The sequence below is a fragment of the Oculina patagonica genome, chromosome 3 (assembly GCF_052425735.1).
Source record: "Oculina patagonica isolate OP01 chromosome 3, crgOcupat, whole genome shotgun sequence".
In the NCBI taxonomy this organism is placed as follows: Eukaryota; Metazoa; Cnidaria; class Anthozoa; order Scleractinia; family Oculinidae; genus Oculina; species Oculina patagonica.
In genome coordinates, this window is record NC_135760.1 from 24,748,578 (window position 1) to 24,771,427 (window position 22,850).

Sequence of the window (22,850 nt, forward strand, 5' to 3'; positions counted from 1 at the left end):
CCTGGGCAAAGACCCGGGGACAAAGACCTCAGATCCTATCCCATCAAACATTGCCCGCGCAGAAACTGAGGAGAGTTTATGAACATTTTGTCGGGTCAGCGGTAGCGCGCGAAAACAGCTGCTCATGCGCAGTAAACCTCTCGCGCATGCGCTCTCAGTGGGACCAATTTTGTTCTTCTGTTTTTCGAGGGTAAAAGAGGGTTTTCTCTTACTTAAATTGGCATTTTTGTCATAATCTTGCATTTTTGACAAACTGCTTTACGTCCTCTCGAAAAACAACAACTCAGCCACCAGTGGGCTGAGTTACAGGAAATTTTGTCAGCTAGGGGCTTAGAAAATGCCCCTCGTTTCGGAACAACTTAAGGGCGGTAATTTGTTCGAACTGTTCCCCTAAGTTGGAATTTCGCGCACAGAAAAAACCCAAGTTTTATCTGCTCCGTGATTGTACGCCAGAGTATAGTTTTGGAAGTTGTTCAAGAGTTCGAAAAATGGATTACGACCACTTGGATCCAGAAGGAAGCTTGATGGATGTACGTAGAACCTCGTAGTTCCTTTCAACATTTGTTGGCTTGAGAGGTATTCTTGTCTCGCACTGGTTGTTTACCTTTAATGAATATCCATTTCTCTATGATTTACAGAGGATTCAAGCCCTTATCCAGCCTCCACAGTCAGAGGAATCGGGAAAGAGGATTAAAAAAGTCGACAAAGAAGCAAGAAAGCAGGGACGGGCTGTCAATAATGACAACTGCGATAGTTGTGGCGAGGGAGGCGATTTGCTCTGCTGCGACCGTTGTCCTTGTGCTTTTCACTTGACTTGCTGGTTAGTTTGATTCAAATATTCACAAGACGTAGCGTAAAAGTAGATTTTTACGAACTGCTTTCAATTTTTGAGCGGAGTTGAGCTTTTTGAGTCTTGACTTTACAATAGTCTTTTTAATGTACGAAGTCTTGATAAAAAGCTTAATTAAACGCATTCACACACCCGCTACTAGTGACAGCTTATGTTAATTATCCCAATTTTTATCAAGCTGCGATACAAATCTTTTTCCACGAGTCACTGGAACATCTCTCTCCATTTTGCCTCTCTTGAAAACAGGAAAAAGCAACTTGTACATGCTTTTGTTTACCGTATTACTATTCCGTCACTGATCTTGTAACGAAATATATAGTTTATGTTAATTCTTGTTACTGCTTCTAATATATTTGAAGACTCTTCCCTTTAAATGTTTCTGCAATCTAAATGAAATTCTTGTCTTAATTCAGTGATTAAGGCTCTGTAAGTCCTAAGCAATTTCCTTGACTCATCAACTTCAAAACTTGTTACACAAGTGATGTTTTTTGTTCTAACCTAAAGCTCTAAAAAGTATTGTAAAATTGAACAAAATATTCCAGGCTTGGTTTCAAATTATTCTATTTTGGATTTTCACGTCAAGGAGGAAAAAAGTTTCCATAGGGAAAGTAAATTTGTGGGTATCAAAAAAAGTTGTATGCAGTTCCCTTTTTACATGGATTGCATAGTTAACATTTTTAATCGGGCAAGTTACAAATACACATCTGTTTGTTAGGAGAAACATCGTTTTTATGTCCTCTACTTTTCTATTCCTGTATTCTTACCACCTTGTCCTGTCATTCTCAAAATCATTCCTTAAATCACAAGTTTTCTGATTTTGAATAACAAACATGCTATTGTGTGCTTCGGAGGGATGGAGCCACGTCGGCTGTTTGTCATCATCAGCTATTGGTAGTAAGGGGTTTCTATATAGTGTAGCTTAAAACAAGAAGTGGTTATATCAATTTACTGTCATGCTTTATGTGCGTGTATCATTTTCTTTTTCTTTTTGGAAATGTGGAATACTATTCCAAAGTAAATTTTGAAATATGTATGTCGGAATGAGAAGTGAATAGTTTCATGTGGGTTTTTCTAAAGAAGGTTTAGCAGAAAGTGTGGTTACCAATAATTAATCATTATTAGATTAAAATAGGATGTAATATAACAAAAAAAGGTTGCTGTCTGTATTCCTATTTGACATTTATTCATTATATAAGTAAATCATGTCAGATGCTGGATCCTTGTATATTATTGCTTGTATATTGTTGTTGCTTTGTTTAGTAAGTTTTTCCCTACTATAAATAAGTGGTGATACATGTATATTCTTAACTTAGGCACTATTATATCAATGGTGATAGCAAAAGGAAGTCTAATGATACCCTTTCACATTCTCCAGAAGTAAAAATCTTGTTTGATATATTTGTTGATTGTTTTATGTGTTAGTGATCCTCCGCTAGAAGAAGATGATATTCCAGATGGTGAATGGCTTTGTAATGAATGCAAAGCTTTACCCAAAGAGGTACATATTTAAAAGAAGGAAACTATAAAGTTACATGTATATGTATTTGAAAGAAAATTGTCAAAGCTTACACAGGGCTCGTGACTATAACTGTTTTTGCTAACTAGCAAGTGGCTAGTGACAGCTGTGATTTCACTAGCCTAAAATTATTTTCTACTAGCCACAATTTTTAAGCATAGTTCTTCTTTTAAGGGGGGGGGGGGAGGTGAAAAGAATGTGCGATAATGTTTAAACCTTGAGCCGTTAAATGTTCCTTAAATCTTCATGATGTTTTTCTTACAAAATTGGGCTTTGTTCTTCACTATGAAAAATGTACATGTACATGCGTTTTTGTCAACTAGATTGTTAAAGCTTCACATTATATAATGTCAACAGTTTGCTTGTTAGTTATATTCTCTGAGAGACGATTTTAATAAATGAGGTTTCTTGCCACTAATCCTGATTTTTTTACTAGCCATTTTGGTAGTGAAAGGAAAACCTACTAGCCAAACTGCATTTTTACTAGCCTTTGGCTAGTTGGCTACCGTTAGTCTCAAGCCCTGCTTACAAGTTAATCTCGAACGATTACTGTTAAGGGGCTTATGTTTCATTTCATCTGATTATGGTCCCTTAAAAATGCGAAATATTGTTTACTTTTTTTAAAATCTGGTTAAAATAAAACTAAAAATATTAAACTGTCATTACTTAGGCCCATCATCTCATGAGAAATGTAGGCCATTGACAATGGTTCACAAACAAATTTCTTTCTGGGCTTCATTTACTGAGAATATCGGTGTCTTGTTTATGTGACACTTACATTAAAACCAGACAGAAAATTTTCTGCACCAAAAGTATTAAACTAGTAGAAAATGGTAAGAAACAAGAACAAGCTGTTACATTAATTAGTTTTGGCAATACAAACACTGTAATTTGAAGAGATGATTAAACTTGCATATACTAGGAGAACAGTTCTGTGTGAAACCAGAAATGACTTGTAATGTGAAATGTTTTGCAGGATGAGGAAAGCAAAGGAAAAGACCATGTGAATGATTGTGAACATGAGGTTCATTCAACACCAGCTGTTAAAGATACTGAGAATTCTAAGCCAGAGTCCCCCTTTTCTACACTGGTAAAAATGACCACGGGGAAAAATCCAACAACATTCTCCCTTCCACCGGAACTCAAATGCAATACTTACTTTCCAGGCGAGTCTTTGTTTACGTGAAAATAACATTTTAACCTTTTTTACCCTATATGCACATATTAATGATTATAAAACGTAATAACAGAAATTTGTAAAAGTTTCAAATATGAAAACGCCAGTCATTTCTTGAGAGTACGTGTAACTAGATTTATCACTGAGGCTTTCCTAGTTTACTGGTAACATGTTTGAAGAAATTGGAGGTATTTATAGCAATTTTGCCAAGTTTTCTTTGGTATGTAGTCTCGCAACATGACCTCAGGCCAGATTGGGACAGGTCAGGAAAAAGTCAGGAAATCATTTTCCAAGGCTGGGGAACAGTAGGGGAATTTTGTATATACTCAGGGAAATTATAAATTTCTTGTCGAAGTCAGGGATTTTTATGTTACCTAGTTGCTGCAAGTTTCATTGAGTGTTGTTGATGATGACCTGTTTTTTCTACGAAAAACATAAAATGTAAATTAGGTACTTTTCATTTGATTAGTCTTATTACAGTCACTGAAAGTTATTTTTCTGGTCACTGGATTTTCAGGGAATTTTTGTTTTTATTGTGGGTGGCAACCCTTAATCTCTGGGTTAGAGAATCTCAATGTGTGGCCAGAAACCAACCCCCACCACGGAGGGAATCCGAGACCCCCCACCCTCTGGACGAAGAAACCCCCCCCACCCCCCGGAACCAGCGACCCCCCAGCCCCCGGAAAAATGACTGCTCTAATGTTAGCCACCCCACAGAGTACAGGGACACCAGCACCCACCCCTCCCCCCTCGCGCCGAGCGACGCGCACCGCCAGCCCACCAAACCCAGGCCACGGCCCCCCGACCGACACCAGGCGGCGAGCGGGGACGGACAGAGGGGCCGCACCACGAACAGGAGGAGAGCCAGTGGCCGGAGAGAACCCGGAGACAGAACGCGAAACAGAAGGGCGAGACAGGCACCACACGACGCGGAACGCCGGCAACCCCCCCCCGGACCGGGCCGACCCCCCCACCCCCGGAACCACCCCCGGGTGGTTCTGGAACCCACAATCCATGTAGTAGAGCTTGATAATTCTTCTGTGACACTTTTTATAATAAATGTATTCTGGTTTGGTTATAGGTGACAGAAAGAGGAAAAATAGTACAGAAGAAAAAGCAGTTCCTGTGAAGAATGGGAAACGGTATGTGTAAATGTTGAAAGAATTCTTATTTAGTTTGCTTTGGGAGGGGGAGGGGGGAGTAACTCTGCAATGGACTAGCATCCCAGGGGGGGGGGGGGGGTCCTAGTTGCTTTATGAGTATGGGCCACTTGGCCTAACATTGACTTCACCCTTCTTTACTGTAATTCTTGCTTGTCTGCAGAAATGGCGACGAGGAAGAACACACCATTCCACCTGGACGACTTTGTTTTGCCTGCAGTAGGTAAGGCATCCATCAAACCCATTGCCAATTATTTTATTTAAACTGGTACAGTCAACTCTTCTAAAACGGACACCGCGGGACCGGCCCAACTGTCCGCGAGAGGTGCCGCAAGGGAGAGACAGAAAATGACGAAAACGGAGGGACGGGACCAGCACCAGGGCAAGAGGGTCCGTCATAGAGGTGTCCGTTAAGAGAGAGTTGACTGTATACATTATCATTTTATAAGAAACATGTGAGGATTTGATCAAGCAATTGTTTTTAAATTACAATGAAAATAAATTTTGGTTTGTCATTTTTGTAGGAGTGATCTTGCTGGTCAACTTGTTCACTGTGACTTCTGTCCATTGGCATTTCACATGGATTGCGTTAACCCTCCCCTCACCACAGTGCCGAGTGGTATGTGGATGTGTCCAAACCATGCTGAGCATGCTGAGGTACTATACCCTTGTTAGAAAAAGGTTGATTGAATGCACAGTGGTTTTGTCAGAGTCTCCAGTAAAGATAGTAATTGCAGGAATGTCACTAAGGGCCGGCTGCTCGCTAATTTCACTGGCTGAAAGAGAACTTAAATCTGAAGATGAATTGTTCAACAATGACACGAGCATGGGACAAAGGAAAAATTTGAGTCCCCACATACCGTTTGAGTGCTCTAACCAACTGAGCTTTAAAGACTCATGGTGAGCTAGGCCATTTACTAGGTTGATAATTATGTACTGTGGCATGTGTCCTGCATACTGGTAGGATCAGCAATGTCAAAATCATCAAGTGTGTAGTATCAACCTAGTAAATGGCCCAGCTCACCACAAGACTCTCGTAGCTCAGTTGGTTAGAGCGTCCCAACTGGTAACTGGGAGGCCATAGGTTCGATTTCCGACAGGGACTCAGATTTTTTCTGTGTCCCATGCTCATGTCATTGTTGAACAGTTCATCTTCATTGTTTATCCATGAGCTTAAAATTAACCATCTTTATTAATTACAATTAAATCTGGCTGAAAATAGAACGTCACAAAAACAAAGACTTGAGTAAACTTTTAAAGCTACCAAGGCAAGAAAAGCCAGCTGGACTTGTCAATGTGCTGGCTTAGTGTTTTCTTGGCTACATCCCTGTAATTGTGATCAAAGCCCAGCATTTTCCCTTGTTGCTGATACAGAAAAGCAGTTTTGTTGCAAACTGCTGAAATTCATAACCAGTAAGATGTGATTTAAGCTTAAACTGTACTCTATCTCCGTCTGATGTTTGAATTCCGTTGTTTTATTGTAGCCTGGACTTCGTGATCCTCGTTTCAGCAAGAGATTACAAGCATATAATGACCTAAGAAGTAACATATCTCAGCACACAATAAAGATGAATTTCCTTCAGCGAGTGCACAGGTTAAAGAAACATCCTTCCTTTAAAAGAAAAGCATTCTTACCAACAAGAAGAAGAGCAACTTTGGTGAGTGTATTTTCCTTGTGCAAAATGAGAAGTAAACCAATGATTTTTCAAAGTCACGTCAAGAATTGGGAACCAATCAAAATGCTTCTTTCATTTGTGGACCAGTTATTAATAAATATAATAATTTGTTGTCTTGCCTTCCCACACTGTCAGTGACGGCATATTATTATTATTATTTTCTACCACAATCATGGGTTACACTAGTTTTTTCTGTGCTGAACACATTCTTCCTTTGATATGTCCAAAAAAACTTTTGCTAATGGGTGCAAAATGTGTTTACTAAAGGTTCCACAAGCAATCAAAGACCATTATAGCTCGCCACCAGTTCGGCTGCTTCCAGAACACGTCAAGAAGATGCAGGAGCCTCTACCACTGCATTCAATTCCTATCAACACACCAACTGCTGAGGAACAGGAAGAGGTAAGGCTAAGACTGGTCAAGATGGTGGAGTGAGACAGAGTTGGGGTACAGAAACACACACACACAACAGCATTGTCAACTTTTAAAAAGTGTATACAGTAAAAACCTGCATATAAGAACCTAAAATTTTAGAACCTGTTAGACTAAAATTTTCATTTTAAACCCCCGTTTCATAAGAACCTTTTTAACCTAAAATTTCAATAGGTTCTTATTTTACAAAAATGAAGACACAGATGAAAATACAGAAAAAATTTAGTCTAAATATGCATGCTGGTACTATGGAAAAATAAATTTCCTGTATGTTATTATCTAAACTGTATTCTAGATAATTATTTGATACAGCAATATATTCCTTATTACATATGCCCTGTAGTACTCTGTACTGATCGCTAGTGCCCCTTTCAATTAAAACCTATTTAAGGAGGCTCGATGTATTTAGCCCTAGGGTGAATTAAATATCTATGACGCCAACGTCTGCCGACACCAATTTTACGACAAATTTAATTTTTTACTGGTCACTTAGTCACAAGGTTACCATAGCAACGATTGTTGTTTCCTTTTGTCTTCAAACAAGCCTGATTTTCTCGAAATCTAGATTGACTTTTGGTATTCGTTTTCTGATATATTTAAGATTAGTAGATCAACTAACTGTTGACAGAATTTTAGAAAAATCTGTAAGAGCGTTTTCAATTAAATCAAGAATGAAATTTTCAGAAATATTCTGTTTTAATGTGAAAAAGGTGCTTTTAAATTGTTTCGTAGTATTTGAACGCAGTTTTTCAAAATGAAATATAAATACTTACACCATCAAAGACCATTAACTAAAAGCGAGAGAGTTTTTACTTTAATTTGGCAAAATATATCGACTGCCAGTTGCAGAAAACTACAAGAAGTTACAAAAAACTTCATTCTTGATTAACTCTAAAACGCTCTTACAGATTTTTCTGAAATTTTGTCTACAGATAGTCAATTCACTGTACTTAAACATATCAAAAAATAAATACCAATTGTCAATCTAGATTTTGAGAAAATCAAGCTTTTTTGAAAACAAAAGAAAACGACAATCATTGCTATGGTAACCGTTGTGACTAAGTGACCCGTAAGAAATTAAACTTTGGTCATATTTGATCATTATGGTGTATTTTGGCAAGAATCGAACATTGGCTTCCTAGATAATTTTCATTTTCAAAACGACCACCCTAGAGCCCCTAAAAAACTACATCGAGCCTCCTTAAGAACCTAAGTAGCCTAAAATCCCACTAAATACCATTTCCATAAGAACCTATTTAGACTAAGTTGGAAAAAAACTAGGTTCTTATAGGCAGGTTTTTTCTGTATGACAGATTTTTTATTTTCTTCATCGAATCTACATGGGATCCTGACATGAACATTAAAAAACATCGAAACCACTCTTTTTCTGCTGCATTTTAGCTGTCCAAAACTTGCAATTTCTCTTCCAGTTGGGTAAAAAACCATGTAAAGTAACATTCACAATCCTAATTTTCTATCCTACCAGCCTTGGGCTATTGGTTAGTGGGAGCGAAACCCTGTGCAAAAACAATGTTTCTGTGATCCTGTTTGTACTCTACTCTTTGTCAAACGTGATCTAATTGCATAATATGTTCATTGTATTTTCAGTGGCTAAAGTGTGTGATTAGCCTTCAATGTGGCATTGCCAAACATCTGACACAGCCTGCAGTAAATAAGACTTTAATTTCCAACCACATGGACAATGCTTCTGTGAAAGGGGAAACATCAAATTCAAATGCACACTCATCTTCTTTATCAGCCCATCCTTCAAGTACAGGCACAGGGAAGGAACCGCTCTTGAATGGTCTGACCTCGAAGTCTGACTTGCCTAATCATGTTTCTGCTTCACCTGCAAGTAGCAGTGTACCAAATGCTTGCATAAGTCGAGTTGTGACAACCACTATTACCACTACAAGTGGTGGAAAAACAATAACAAAGCCACTGACAATATTGTATGCGTCACCATCAAAATTACAGACGCACATGAACGGACCCATAAATACAAAGTCAGTTGCAAGTTCGGGAAATGCTGTCAATGTTTGTGCTGTGTCGTCGACACATTTACCTTCGCAAGTACTTGTTAAACAGGAACCTAAAACTGTTGAGAAACAGTTGGCATGTAGTGACTTGACGCAGCTAAGTGCCGATTGTAAACAGCTGTCTAGCGACACTGCAAAATTAATAAATGATATTGGGCACTTGAACAACGTTAAGGCAAAAATAACGACAGACTCAATAAAAACAGTGGCTGCTTCCTCATCCAGTTCTGCAATAAATACAACAGTTAGTGCCGCAACCAGAACCATTTCTACTGTCACTGCGGCTGGCTCGAGTGGTGCCAGCACAACAAAAGTTGCTTCTTCGACACCAACAAAACTGATAGTCCTAACGAGTACGAACAGTGGGAACATAATTAAGACAATTGCAACCGCCGGGCTGTCTGCAGCTGGCTCTGGGCAAATCCCAGGTGGTAGCATAGTAACATTAGGAGCACCAGGAAGTGCCACAAATGTCAATCCTGTCAAAATTGGAACTGTTAATGCTTCGACTCCAGTGTCCATAGGTTCAAGTCCTAACAAAGTTAATCAGGCGGCTGCTGCAACGTCCATGGCGACTGCTAACGCCATAAACAGCATCTGTGCTGCAGCTGGAGTTGACGCTTTCAATGGTCAGTGTTGTCACTTGCAAATTTTGAGTCGAAGATTTTAGCTGAGTATCTGTTGAATGTTTTTGTTGTGTATTACCCCTGTTGCTGTAGTTAACTGTCCCTCTAAAACATTGGCTGAGGGTTTTATCCTTATTGCCCCCGCAGGGTTTTGGCCCAGAGGCCAAAACCCGAGGAGGCATCATTGTAATCCGCGCGAATATAGAGTATATATATATATAGTATATACCAGGAAAAATCTCGATTTGATCAATTTTTGCCCGCAAATAGTCTCGGGAGTTGTAAAATGCCGACAAGCTGAAAGCCCGCAAGTAGGTATCGGGAGTTGTAAAATGCCGACATACGGTGATTGGTCAATGATGACGCAAGTAAACGATGACTGGGTTATGATGACAACCCAAAACGTGAGCACATGCACAAATGACAACAAGTAAACAAACGAAGCTTGTAAAGGTTGATTGCAGTTGGGCAGAATTTTGAAAAAGATAATTTGAGGTTTTATTCGAGGCCTATTCATTTCACAATGTCTAAAAGCAAAGCAATGCAATTGTTGAAAAGACTTCGCGATAATTAACTAAGTAACTCGCAGAGAAGTAAGAAAATCCACATTTTTTACATCTGAGTGGCCGAAGAAGAAATATGTTTAGGAACACGTACGAACATATCAAGCCATATCTTCAAATTTGTCTGCGATTTACGATAAGCAAGCCTTAGTCCAAAACCGCGATTTACCAAGCGCAAACTACTTAAACGGAGAAAAGCCTTGATCAGTCTATCTCCGGACGAGATTTACAAGAAATTTAAAAAAAGATAAGACTCGCGGCAGGCGAAACCGGAAACCAGAAGCGAGCGACTTTTAGAAAGTCAAGCGTTTCATTGTCAAAGGTGAGAAATTCTTTCAGTATCCTTTCCTTTTAAAAAGTTATCGTTGTCATGAAGCGTGATTTACGATAAGAAAGCCTTTGTCCAACTGACCGTGATTTACCAGGCACAAACTACTTGAATGGAGAAAACTTCAAAAGTCTTGATCGGTCCACTTCCGGACAAAATTTTAATTTTACAAGATGGTATGCGGCATCAAGAAAAGAAATTCAAAAGAGATCTCGAGATGCATTGTGATTATTTAAAACTCGCGGCAGGCATTTGCTTTGACAGAGGTAAGAAATTCTTTCGACATCCTTTTCTTTCTAAAGATTGATCATTCTCATGTCATTCTTCATGCTTGGGCTCTCAGCCCATATATTTATAAAACAATTGGGCCAGCTCAAATGGTAATTTTAAAACGTTTTGCTGTTTCTAAAGGTTATCCTCCATGAGATCAAGACTTTACCACAGTGAAGTGAGTTCTATTCGAGCCCGCAAAGCGGCCCATTCAAAGCGACAAAGTCGCGAAAACGAGCCACGCAAGTCGCGATAGGTCGACCGTCCCGGCGTGCTAAATTAATAAAGACGACGGACTTTTTCTAAAGTCTAGCTTGAGTCTAGCTGAGATCCCCCACCACAGCAAAACATGACAAAGATGTCAAGATGCTGTTGCGTTCTTGTAATTAAATGATTTACCGTATCATAATTAATAATCATCCAAAATAGAAAATTAATTTCCAATCAAATGTCTGAATTGTAGAAAAGGATGAACAGCAGAGAAAAAACCGATAAACATCGTCGAAACTTCGGGGGCAACCTAGTGTCAGCTATTTCTAGTATTTACTGTTGCATAGTACATATAATGGGACCAACAACATTTGGGGGACTTTGCTGAAATCTAGAGAAATTAACCTGCAGTGAACCAATGACCTGTTCAGGAAGGGGTCTACAGATGGTATCCTGACAATTTAACTGTGTCTTCTTGTGTAATGACCTGAACAAATTATTGCCCATTAATCAAAAGAGAAAATGTTTGGTTGATAACTTATGCACTCTGACTCTAGCTTTTGCATGCTGGCCTTGCTTTGTTACTGTGCCTTTCAATAACATGTCCCTGGTGTTCATTTCATTTTGTGCTGTCATCAGTCGTAAATATGATGAAGATCAACATCAATAAACAAACCTTGAAAAATTTAATACGAAGATGCACTCAGATGCAACTTTTTGAACCCTCTGAAGTGAATATTTGTTATGTGAGAGGTCCACTAAGATGATCGTTGGTAGGGAAAAACACAACATTAATGTGTATTTATTTGCATAGGCCAGGTGTCACTGTGTTGAAAGTAATTTGCGTTGATTGGTTTAAAAACTTTCTCCAATCAGAAGTAAAACCAAAACCAAACCACACTTATTCCCATGCTTTGTGTTGGCTACATGCATCTGCTCCCAGTTTTGATTAGTTTACTAGATTGTATGTGTCCTTTTTTATTGGCCAGAGTGATAATATTGTTTTTGGTTTTTAGACGCTCGATCGAAAATCGCTTTGGAACTGAAATACACATATATATACATGTAGTTCAGTTTATGTACATGTAGTCACTGTTTGTAGTTTCAGTTTTTTGTGAACTGAGTTCTTTCTGTCAGAAACAGAGCTGGCCAAGTTGGATCCAAGGCTTATTCAAGTGTTGGCTTACCAGAGGCTCCAGCAACTCCTCACACAGACCAAGGTAAGACCAAAATATTAGTTCTCCTCATTGGTTTCCATACATTTCTTTGAACAGTAAAGGTTTAAACAGCCGTTTGTGGTGGAGGGTGCTTTACATGACAAGCCCAAACAATGGCTGCAAAGGATAGTAACACCTAGTACCTACATGTATTACCATGTACTGAATTTTATTGTTAAGAGAAAATAGATGGGAAAAGAAATGACGGTAAAATTATGCGCTACTTGGTAGACATATGAGAAAATGTTGAATAGTTGGTGACACAAGCAAATTAAAAAAGAAATTCTGAGTTTTCATAGCATGCCTCGAACCTGTGAACTTCTACACAACAGTTGGATGCTCTACCTTTGAGTTTAATACCGGATATCCATGGGAGCTAGGCCATATAACTAGAATCAAGTGTAACAAACTTCCTACACAATGCAAGTATTGTTTTTTTCTATGAGTGAGATGTATGGAAACAGATAATGCATGTAAAGCTTGGTAGAAATAGGAAAAAAAAATACAGGTCCAGTTAGATTTTTTAAACTTAAAGGTTGTATGTAGTCCCAAATTAAGTTCTAATCTCAGGCTATGTTTACACGGGACAGGTCCGGAACGGATCCGGTCCGATTTTTGGACCGGATAGGCCTTCTGTTTACACGGGACCGTTCTGGAACCGGTCCAGAACGACAGATCCAAAACTGGACCTGCTATTTTGCAGGTCCAGTTTTGGATCTGTTCCGGACCGGTTCCAGAACGGTCCCGTGTAAACAGAGGCCGATCCGGTCTGGTCCGGTTCGGAATGGTTCCGGACCAGTTCCATGTAAACGTAGCCTCAGAGTCATTACAATGTTCTTTTGTCCATTGCAGCCTGTTCCTCCAAGCCCAGGAGCAGCTAGAAAAATATCTTTTAATGGCTTAAAAGAAACAATAGTTCTTCCACAACAAGCTTGTAAGTTTTCGGCAAATGGAAATGTACAGCAGTGTCTGTGATTGTGTGTCAAGGTGGCTGTGTATAATTACAGAGTCTAGCTTACTTTGGATTACTTGTATGTTCTTTACTAAAGAAATAAAAAACTCCCTCGAGTGCATTGTTGAGTTATATGAGTATGCAGGAATTTTTAAGAACATGAGAGAAGTGGGTAGAGAAGCAGGAGGCGCAGCACGTAAGCCGCGTGCGTTATAACTCTATAAAGCATGCGTGTGTCGTAAGCCACTTTATGGAGCTACAATGAAGTCGAACTGACCAATCAAAGCATGCGCAATTCTTCGGACATTTTATAATGCTGAATAATTATTACCAAGAAAGATACTCCATAAATATGCTTTTGATATTACAGGTAAAAGGGATAATGCTCACTATCAAAATGTCCACTGCTGTGATGGTAAAATATATAATATATAGTAGTTTTTTTTTTTTTTTTTTTTTTACTGTACTTGTTTTTCTTTGTTCTGCTTTCACACTGTGAATGGTGTTGATGTTTGATGTCTTTTCTCTTGACAGTTCCTGCAGGTCGATCCATTGCAGTGCTGTGTCCATTGTCAGGAACAGGTCCTGTGTGTCCAATGATTCACAAGTGTCTGTCTCTGGGGCAAGGTTGGTGGCTTATCACTTTCCTTAACCTTTACAGTGACATGTGCGGTTTTGTTGGTAGTCGACAAAGTATTTGATTGCTATGCAAACAATAACTTCTTGCTAACTTAAAAACATTTAACAAATTTATGCTATGTTTACTTAAAAAACTCATTAATAATCCATAAAGAAAATACAACCCTCCAAGTTCACTTTTTTTCCTTAGTGCCATTTGGCCACCAACTACTCAATTGCGCCAGTGAAAATTTAGTCACCAATTAAGCTGATGCTTTCAATAATTCCTCTCAATTTTTGTCGCAGGCTGGCGACCTTGGTTCAAATTTAGTTGCCAGCTTCAAAATTTTAGTCGCCATGGCGACTAAAATGGTCTTAACTTGGAGGGTTGAAATACAAAAGAAATTAATGTTTAATGAGTGTCTTTATATCTGATAAAGACACCGCTAAACTTTACGTCCAATTTTCTAGGCCAAAATAACCCCAAATATAAATATTAGTGCAAGAATGAGTTGATCTACATCAGAAGATTTTTAAGCCGTTCAATAAATTCGCAGTTCGTGTTTTATCAAGTCTAAAACACTCGGCTGCGCCTCGTGTTTTAAACTTGATAAAACACTGCTGCTCATTTATTAAACATTACTTCAGGAACATTGAATGATACAACGGTATTTCAAAGCAATGTATAACAATCACTATCAAGGAGACTTAGAAATATTTTTTCAAATAAGGAAAAAAACAAAAAGAAATCATATTAAATTTCTTTCTAAACAACGTTTATGAATAATAGCGGAGCTCCACAGCGGCCGAGGGGGCGCGGGGGGGGGCCCCCCACCAAAAAAAAAATAAAAAAAAAAAAATTTTTTTGGGCGCGGGGGCGGGGGGTTTTTTTTTTTTTTTTAATAATAATAGTTTTGTTTACATTCTTCTTTCTAGGTCCAGATATGGACGTTTGTCTCCAAGAATATGGACATTGTAACTTCATTTCAGAAAAACATTGTTCTATATTTTATGATGAGGTACATTGTATTGTTTGATTGTGTAATGGCAGAATGAATTTAGTTTATTTCTAACTGTATTATTTTGGCACGATTTGAATCTAGCGTGTTTGGAGCAAAAGCGATCAAGTCTTTCAGGCTTAAACCTTGCAGTTGTTTATGTTTTTTTTTTTGTTTCTCTCCACAGACGTCAAAGCAGTACGAGCTCATAAACTACAGTGAACATGGAACATACGTAGACAATGTTTTATACTCCTGTGACTTTTCGGACAAAATCAACAGACATGTCGTTTCTTCAAAGGATCTTGACCCCTCCAAAGTCGGCAAAAACAAATTGCTTGCCGCTGCACAAGTGAGAAAAAACTCCAAACCCAAAGGATCTCGAAGAACTGTGGGGCTTGGTGTGCAAAAAATCGTCAAATCTTGTAACTGTACTACAAGTAGCTCAAACTTGATTGGAGGCAGTGGTGCAGGATGGGAAGGCACAGCCCTGTTGCATCATGGGAGTTATATAAAGCTTGGTTGCGCTCAATTTGTTTTCAGTATAACAAGCCATGCTACAAAGTTGCCATCAAGTGGCAAGGCCAGTAGCAGTGACAAAAGCAGTGACAAAAAGCCGGTTGCATCATGATGAACATTGTTGAGGTTCTTTGGGTTGTGTGGTTTCCATGTGCTATGTACATGTGCGACTTAAAATGAAGTTTATATTTCAACACACTGGTTTGACCTTTTGTGGTTACAAAATTTTTAAAAAAGAAAAAACTTTTTGAAAACAGAATGTATCAATTTTAGTTTGTTGCTTTGTGGTAAAAGTGGCATTTGTTGTGCTCTTCCAAGGTAGACAAATTCAGTGTGGCCAACAGCCTCTTCCATTGCTTTACTGAAGAAACAAGGACTGCTCTTGTAGGGCTTGAATTTAACATTGTCTTATTTCCAACAGTTACTTTTTTATTATTTTGGGGTTTTTTGGGGTGGGGTATAAAAAATTAAAAACAAAAAAAAAAAAAAAAAAAAATTTTAAAAAAAAAAAAATTTTTTGTTAAAAAAAAAAAAAAAAAAAAAAAATAGTATCCAAGATGTTTAGTTACTAAAAGTTTCCTTAGTTGACCCTAAGTGGTTGATTAAATTTTTGTTTTATAATAATTTAAAGTTCGAAAAACCCCTCTGCAAAGATTTGATTTCTATGACTATAATGTAAATTTGTAGGTTTTTGATGTTGGTGAAATTCTGTATCTGTTGTTTAGTGGATGGTACCATACACTTATTAATAAGATGTCAGGCAACATATGAAGATAAAATGTTAGCTTTGAAACATTGTCTCGAATATTAGACGCAGCAAAATGTGTGGTATTGTAGCACCGATCAACTGTAAATCTAGTCATTGACTAGAGATTCAGGTTAAAAATATTTGCATTGTAAAATCTAATTTTCCTCAATGTTAAATTCAAGCCCTGCAAGCATGCTTCAACTACATTCATTTAACAAGTCTACCAATAAATGTGGTCAATGTGGTTGAATTTCTTGCACACTGACTGCTCTGTTGTGCAAAACGTTGTGGTTGCCGGCTAGGTACGTGATGGAGGATTTAAGTTGAAGAGACAAAATTTAGGGACAAAGGTGCCTGCATTTGTTGTGGCCAGCTTAGTATTACTAAGCACCGTATTTCAGGCATGTAACAGGCACAGAAAATGGCCAGTATTTTTATACTGTAGGTATGTAGGTTAACAGACTGTAAATGAGATTTTTATACACTGACGTTGAGACTTTTTAGAAAAGTATAATTTTATTCTTGTATCATTCTATTTAAGGCAGGGATGGACAAAATATTTATTACTTGTACAGTTGTCGTCCATTCTTGTCTTACAACTCACAAGTTAACTTTTGTGACGGTAAAGCGTGTTCAACTTTAAAAATTGGTGATTGATGGAAGATGGTTCTTGTAATTAGCTAATGATTATGAAATGTAGATACATGTATATGTGGTCTATGCACAAAAATGCACTCATCTCAGATTTATACACATTCCTGTCAAAAATGATATTAAAGCCCTTTGAGTGTCAAAATGTGAACATACAAACTCTCCATGTTAGTCTTCATAAATTTCTCACTTTCATTTTCTTGGGAGAATTTGTGAAACTATCATTTCCTCAGGTGATCATTAATTGTCCATGAACTCTGCTTGATTATGATTGAAGTCAAATGCTGATAACAATTGTTTAATGGGTTTTAATGAGATTTAATTTGAATGAGAACATCCAGTATGTCTGTTGTCTGATTTTTATGCCTGCAACGTTCTCTTTTGTTTTTACGCTAGTGAAAATATATATACCAGACCATGTTTAGCTGATTTTGCAACCCTAGACTAGACACCAAAAATCCCTACCCTATCCCAGACTTGCATATCTTTAGAACTGTATCACTAATCAGTGTTTTAATGGAAAACCATCTGTCAACAACGATGTCGTAATGATTTTATTTAAGTTTAGGAAAGCCCCTTTCTCTTCTGAGTTTCTATTCCTATTCTGGACTTAATTCGTCATACCACCGATTAGTTTTCCGGCAAATGCTACCCTTTTCTTGACCAAAACTTTCTAATTTTTATACCCTATCCCAGACTAAACTGCTTGAAAAACATACCCTTCACAGCGGCACATACCTATATAGCTCAAATATGGGAGTGCCCCCTCCTGTGTGTGTCTGTGGGGGAGAGGGGGGGGGGGGGGGTGGAATTATGATTGAATATTTTGGTGGGGCATGCTTCCAGTTAAGATTTGAAACCCGTACTTTGCTATAGTTAGAGTGACATGAAATTTCACCTAGAAGTAAAACAAGCTTATTGTTCAACAATAACATTCACCTCCCAGATTTACCTATTTAGTTGAAATCTTAAATTGTCCTCTCTGATAATCACATCCAAATTAGGGTGTAACAACCAACTGTGAATTTGCAGCTGTAAAAAGACTATGACAAAGTCAAAGACTGTCTTGTTTCTTATTACCGCAGTGAAGAGAAGTAAAAAGTCAGCTGGCTAGGGTGTGGCAAAAAGGGGGGACAACCTCGTTCCCATGGTTTGGCCTTGTAGACAAAGAGGATTTACAGTTTCACATTTCATGTACGCTTTTAAATTTATAAGTATGCATTTGTATCTTAAAGAAAATTCAATATGTACAAGACATGGGCATCTTGCCACATTGTGTAGAGATATTCTTCCATCAAATGACTTTCTTGCAATACAGTACAGTCGAACCTCTCTAATACGGACACAAGGCACAGAGCAAAGTGTCCATATCAGAGAGGTATATATCCGTATAAGAGAGGTCACCACTATTACATCACTTTTGACTTCATTGACAGCTGAAAGTATTTAGTAACTCGAAATGTTCTGCAACGCAATGCTGCAAGTAAAATAACACTGAGCACAAATCCGAAAACGCCGAAGATGAATAAAGCGTACGTTTGTTTTTTTTTTGTAACCACAAACAGGAAATTGCATTGCGAACACAAAATATCATCGCCTGATCACCGTGTGTCCGTATTAAACAGGTTAAATTTATATGAGAGGGTCCGTATTAAAGGGGTTTCCTCTAAAGAAAATATATGGCAATTTTGGTGGCTGTATTAGGGGCACTGACTTGGTATTTCTGTTGACAATTATTGTATTACTAGTTTCTTTTTACAAATTAATGTTAAGTACCGTAATGATTCGTTTTAGCGCCCGGGGCGCTTATTTACTTTTGACCCTTCAAGGGAGGGCGCTTATTCGAGACAGGGCGCTTATTTAATTTTTTGAGAAACAACCAAATGTTCAAAACAAAATTTTAATAAATATTAAAATAACTAACAATAAAAGAAACTGTAAGAGTAACAAATTGTTAAAAGTTCAGTTATTTTTAAAAGAATTGTTCATTTTAGCAGTAAATATATGCAAGTACGGTATGGTGAATGTTCGTGTGTTTATCTATTCGATGTCGATGACTTCAGTAGGGGCAGTTATCCACAATAGGGGCGCTTATAAGAATGAGGTCGCTTATTAGAATGGGGGCGCTTATTGGAATAGGGGCGCTTATTGACAAAAACACATTCGAAGGGGGGCGCTTATTTGGAAGGGGGCGCTTATTGGAATAGGGGCGCTTATTGACAAAAACACATTCGAAGGGGGGCGCTTATTTGGAAGGGGGCGCTTATTGGAAGGAGGGCGCTAAATCGAATCATTACGGTAGTAGATAAAATATGAGCGGGAGATCTGTATGGGCGTTTACAATGGCGAGCCGATAGGCGAGCCATTGTAAACGCGCATACAGATCGAGCGCGAATATTTTATTCTACTTGTGAAATGAAAACAATAAATTGAATGCAAAGTATTGTTATGCGAATCAGTAGAGATCTGTATCAAAAGTTAATGAATACTAATAAGCTGAGCAGGAGTTTGTATCAAAAGTTAATTCTATTGTTTGATTTGTATTGGGGTTTACAGTTGTGTACATGTGATCTGAATACTGTGCTGGGATTGGTTTGCACCCTCATGAATATTTAATGAATTTTACAAGTAACATTTTCAATTCAAATACACAAACCGTTTGTGTCTTTGTGTGAAATAAATAAATCACCGTTTGGTTAGGTGAGAACTTTGGCGATTTCAGTGAGTAGTTTCGCAATGGAGCTTTTGACCAATGCAGAGCCTTCTTTTTCTTGTTAGAATAATGCCCGTCCTTCTGCTCGATCAGTCTCAAGAGCTCATTAGAATTCTTTCTTGGCCAGAAATACGCAAACGTTTTCGGACAGGATGTATGAAAGCTTTGAAGCTTCTTCAAGCTATGCATGAGATAGACTGCACCGAGAGTACCCAAGCTTGGTAGATAGTACTTCTCAGGCTGTACTTTCTGCGCTTTTGCACAGGTTAAAGATTCGTGAAGACTCCTTGCCTTGCCATTCCTATGCCTGATGTTCAGAGGGAGGGTCCTAAAAGGGGGGGGGGGGAAGTATAAAATCCCATTTCCCTGCCTATTGTTTTTACCGATTTTCCCAATCCGAATCCCAGTTCAGCTACAATTAATGTGTTTGTGATTCCCAGTCCCAGTGACCCAAATCCCATTTTCCCAGTGAAAATTTGCCCAAATCCCAGTGCCCATTTTTTCCCCTCAGGCCCATCTCAGAGGTTTGCTACTCCGTCACGGCATATTATACTTTTCAAATAGCCGAAAAGAAGAACTATCGATATTAAATGCCGAGCTGCAACTGTCCAATCTTGATGAAAAGTGTCGAACCTGACAAGCTGTAAAAAGAGTTATCAGGGATTTCCAAGAATTCCTACATTGCATAAACTCAACATTTCCATTTCTAAGAAATTGTCGCCAGAAGTCTGATAATCTTAAGTCAGAATGGTAGCCTATTAAGTGATTGATAACTAGCAATAAATTTCTTGTAGTTTTCAGAAAAATCATATAGGAATTGAAGTGCAAAGATAACTTAATGCATGGGGAATGAAATTTTGGTGAGTCCTAAATTCGGTCCCTTCGAAGGGTGTCCTGACGTTTGCACACTGCAGATGTGCAGACTTGCAGATTTAATTTTCACCCTAGCTAGCCTAAATAGCGTTCGGTTAGCCTGAATAGCACTCCTGTTAGCCTGTTTACGGTTAGCTCTCAAAAATCGCAATAGTAACACGATATAATATACTCTTAGTCTGAGTCTGCAGTTTGCAAATGTCAGACACCGTTCTTCGGCCACCAAATCCAATGACCTCTAATGGTATTTGTATGATGACGTTAACAGTTAATCCGCCCGTCTTCCTACAACCAATCGAATGAGCCAAATATTTATTAACCTAATATCTATTTACCTCAAAACTATTTTTCTTCACAGCATTTTTTCCTGCCAGTTCTTGGAAAGCAGACCTCTCTGAAAGCAATCCACAGTTATTCAAAGAGGCCACAAAACCGTACAGAAAAAAAATGGGCTACAGATAGAATATTTCGTTCAATTAGCAGCAGGATCGCAGATATAACATTGTTTTCCCAGAGGCCAGAAGCGTATGTTTTAAGGTGGTCGAGTCTTCTCCGAGGTGTCCGCGTCATCGAGATGTCGACAGATTGGCGGAACAGCAAAGAGTTTAAAGAATATCGGTATGGAACGATTTCAATGGACGAGTCTATACAAAAGTATAATGAAAGAAAGGCCAAAGAAATGGAAGAATGTAACAAAGCCATGGCAGAATGTGCACCAGTTTTAGTCTGTTGGCCATGTGCAGGCAGCTGCTTTGAAGAAGAAGAACGAGTAGGGGCGAGACGTGGGTGTGCTGCATCTCTTTCTTGCATGTTCTACGGCGGAATAGCGACTTGTTGGAAATCTTCCACTGGCCTCATAATCGGAATACCAGCCCTAGTTATCGGTACCCTTTGTGGAATGGGATTGTGTGCCTTCGAGCATGGCTGTTGTCAGGATTGCTGCACAGAATCCCAGGAGTCGTCCCCATCTACTGATAATACTAACTTGAATGCCATCTCCAACGCTGCCACAGTTACACAGCCTGGTCCAAATACCTCGGCTATCTCAACCCAACCACAACCAAGTAAACAAAGTTCTTCACGGCCCTAGATCTGGTAGGTATTGCGAGTCCGCCAGAAAAAAACAATATGAACGCGGGTCTGGAGCTACAAAGAACTGTAAAACAAAGCTAATGTAGATTGCTAAGCAATAGAGGAGGTGATTCCTCAGACAAAGTGAAGATAATATTAAACTAAAAACTGGAACACATAGTTAGCTGTCACATGAGGAAAATACCTACCAAACTGTGAGTAGTTTTTGTGCAATATTCAGAATACTTCCTTTCTTCTTCGTAGCTGTTATTTGGTCGTCACGCAACGCCCCTCCTCACTACAACAACAACAATGTTCATAACAGTAGATGACATTAAGCAGTTATTGGATGAGGTTGAGCATGATATCGTGAATTATCAAAACCGAGGTCTGTGTTATCTGCCGAAGCCTTCGGCTTCGGCAGATAACACAGACACGAGGTTTTGATAATTCACGATATCATGCAAAAACCGAATTCAATAATTGTTTTATTATACGTTTTCAAACAATTTGCCATCACTTTTTCTAGCGCCGGCGTAAAAACTTCGTCAGAACATTGGCCAAAGCGGTTTTATCTTGTGGTTCCTCCAGGTTCTTCGCCCTCAAATAATCATTCAGAATTTTTACACTTGTTTTTTTTTTTGTTATCTTGGTGTTTTTAGAATCTTTATTCTCGATCAAAACTTTCAATTCCTCTTCGGAAACGGGGGCAAATCGCTCAGCCATATTTTCAAAAGTTAGACATCACTACACGGACGAGGGGCTTGGAAACTAGGCGGACTTTGAACTCGACATGATAACTCAATATCTGCTGCAGATATTGGGTTATCATGTCAAGTTCACATGCTACTGTATATTGACTGAATGCTCTCGGCCAATCACATGTTTCAAAGTAGTTCTAATGTATAATAATACCTATTTTAACTAAAGAAAATATAAATATCAGAAATAAATAATGATAATGTTCTCATTTTGCAGCAAAGTTTCATGTCTAAGGGACATTGCTTACAAAACAAAAGCAACAGTTGATCTACACACAGAAGGGTCAATCCATCCAGTTACGAAGGAACAAAATTTACATTTGCCTGTTATTTCATGTTGTAAAATTCATTAACTATTCATGAGGGTGCAAACCAATCCCAACACAGTATTCAGATCACATGTACACAACTGTAAACCCCAATACAAATCAAACAATATAATTAACGTTTGATACAGACTATTGCTCAGCTAATTAGTATTCATTAACTTTTGATACAGATCTGTACTGATTCGCATAACAAAACCTTCCATTCAATTTATTGTTTTCATTTCACAAGTAGAATAAAATATTCGCGTCCGATCTGTATGGCCGTTTACAATGGCTCGCCTATCGGCTCGCCATTGTTAACGCCCATACAGATCTCCCGCTCATATTTTATCTATTACTTAGAATCTTAAACGTTTGCTATCATATAACGTGTCCCAGGAATAGAAAATGTGTTTTATTTTCAATAAGAAAAACGGCAGAAATACCAGATTCTTACAACTTAAAATTAGGGAGTGTTTTCATATCGAACGGTTGAAACCCGAACTTAACAAACAAGTTAAACAAGTTTATACACTTGTTAATGTATCTATTACAGCTAAGTGTGTTTACCAAT

General features: G+C 38.4%; 1 protein-coding gene across 2 annotated transcripts; it reads left to right on the plus strand.

Annotated features, from left to right (window-relative positions):
• The first annotated feature begins 157 nt into the window (after nucleotides 1–157).
• LOC144647191 (PHD finger protein 12-like) lies at nucleotides 158–15,582 on the plus strand. Of its 2 annotated transcripts, none has more exons than XM_078506953.1 (15): nucleotides 158–530; nucleotides 639–820; nucleotides 2,273–2,348; nucleotides 3,343–3,532; nucleotides 4,625–4,685; nucleotides 4,867–4,926; nucleotides 5,228–5,360; nucleotides 6,188–6,361; nucleotides 6,647–6,781; nucleotides 8,420–9,479; nucleotides 11,985–12,067; nucleotides 12,917–12,998; nucleotides 13,551–13,643; nucleotides 14,571–14,653; nucleotides 14,820–15,582. In XM_078506953.1, exons 1-15 carry the CDS (start codon nucleotides 489–491, stop codon nucleotides 15,261–15,263), a joined length of 2,898 nt encoding a protein of 965 aa, XP_078363079.1. In that variant the 5' UTR covers nucleotides 158–488; the 3' UTR covers nucleotides 15,264–15,582. The 2 variants fall into 2 exon arrangements, with proteins under 2 accessions (XP_078363079.1, XP_078363080.1); XM_078506954.1 differs by having other exon boundaries at nucleotides 11,991–12,067.
• Nucleotides 15,583–22,850: the final 7,268 nt, after the last annotated feature.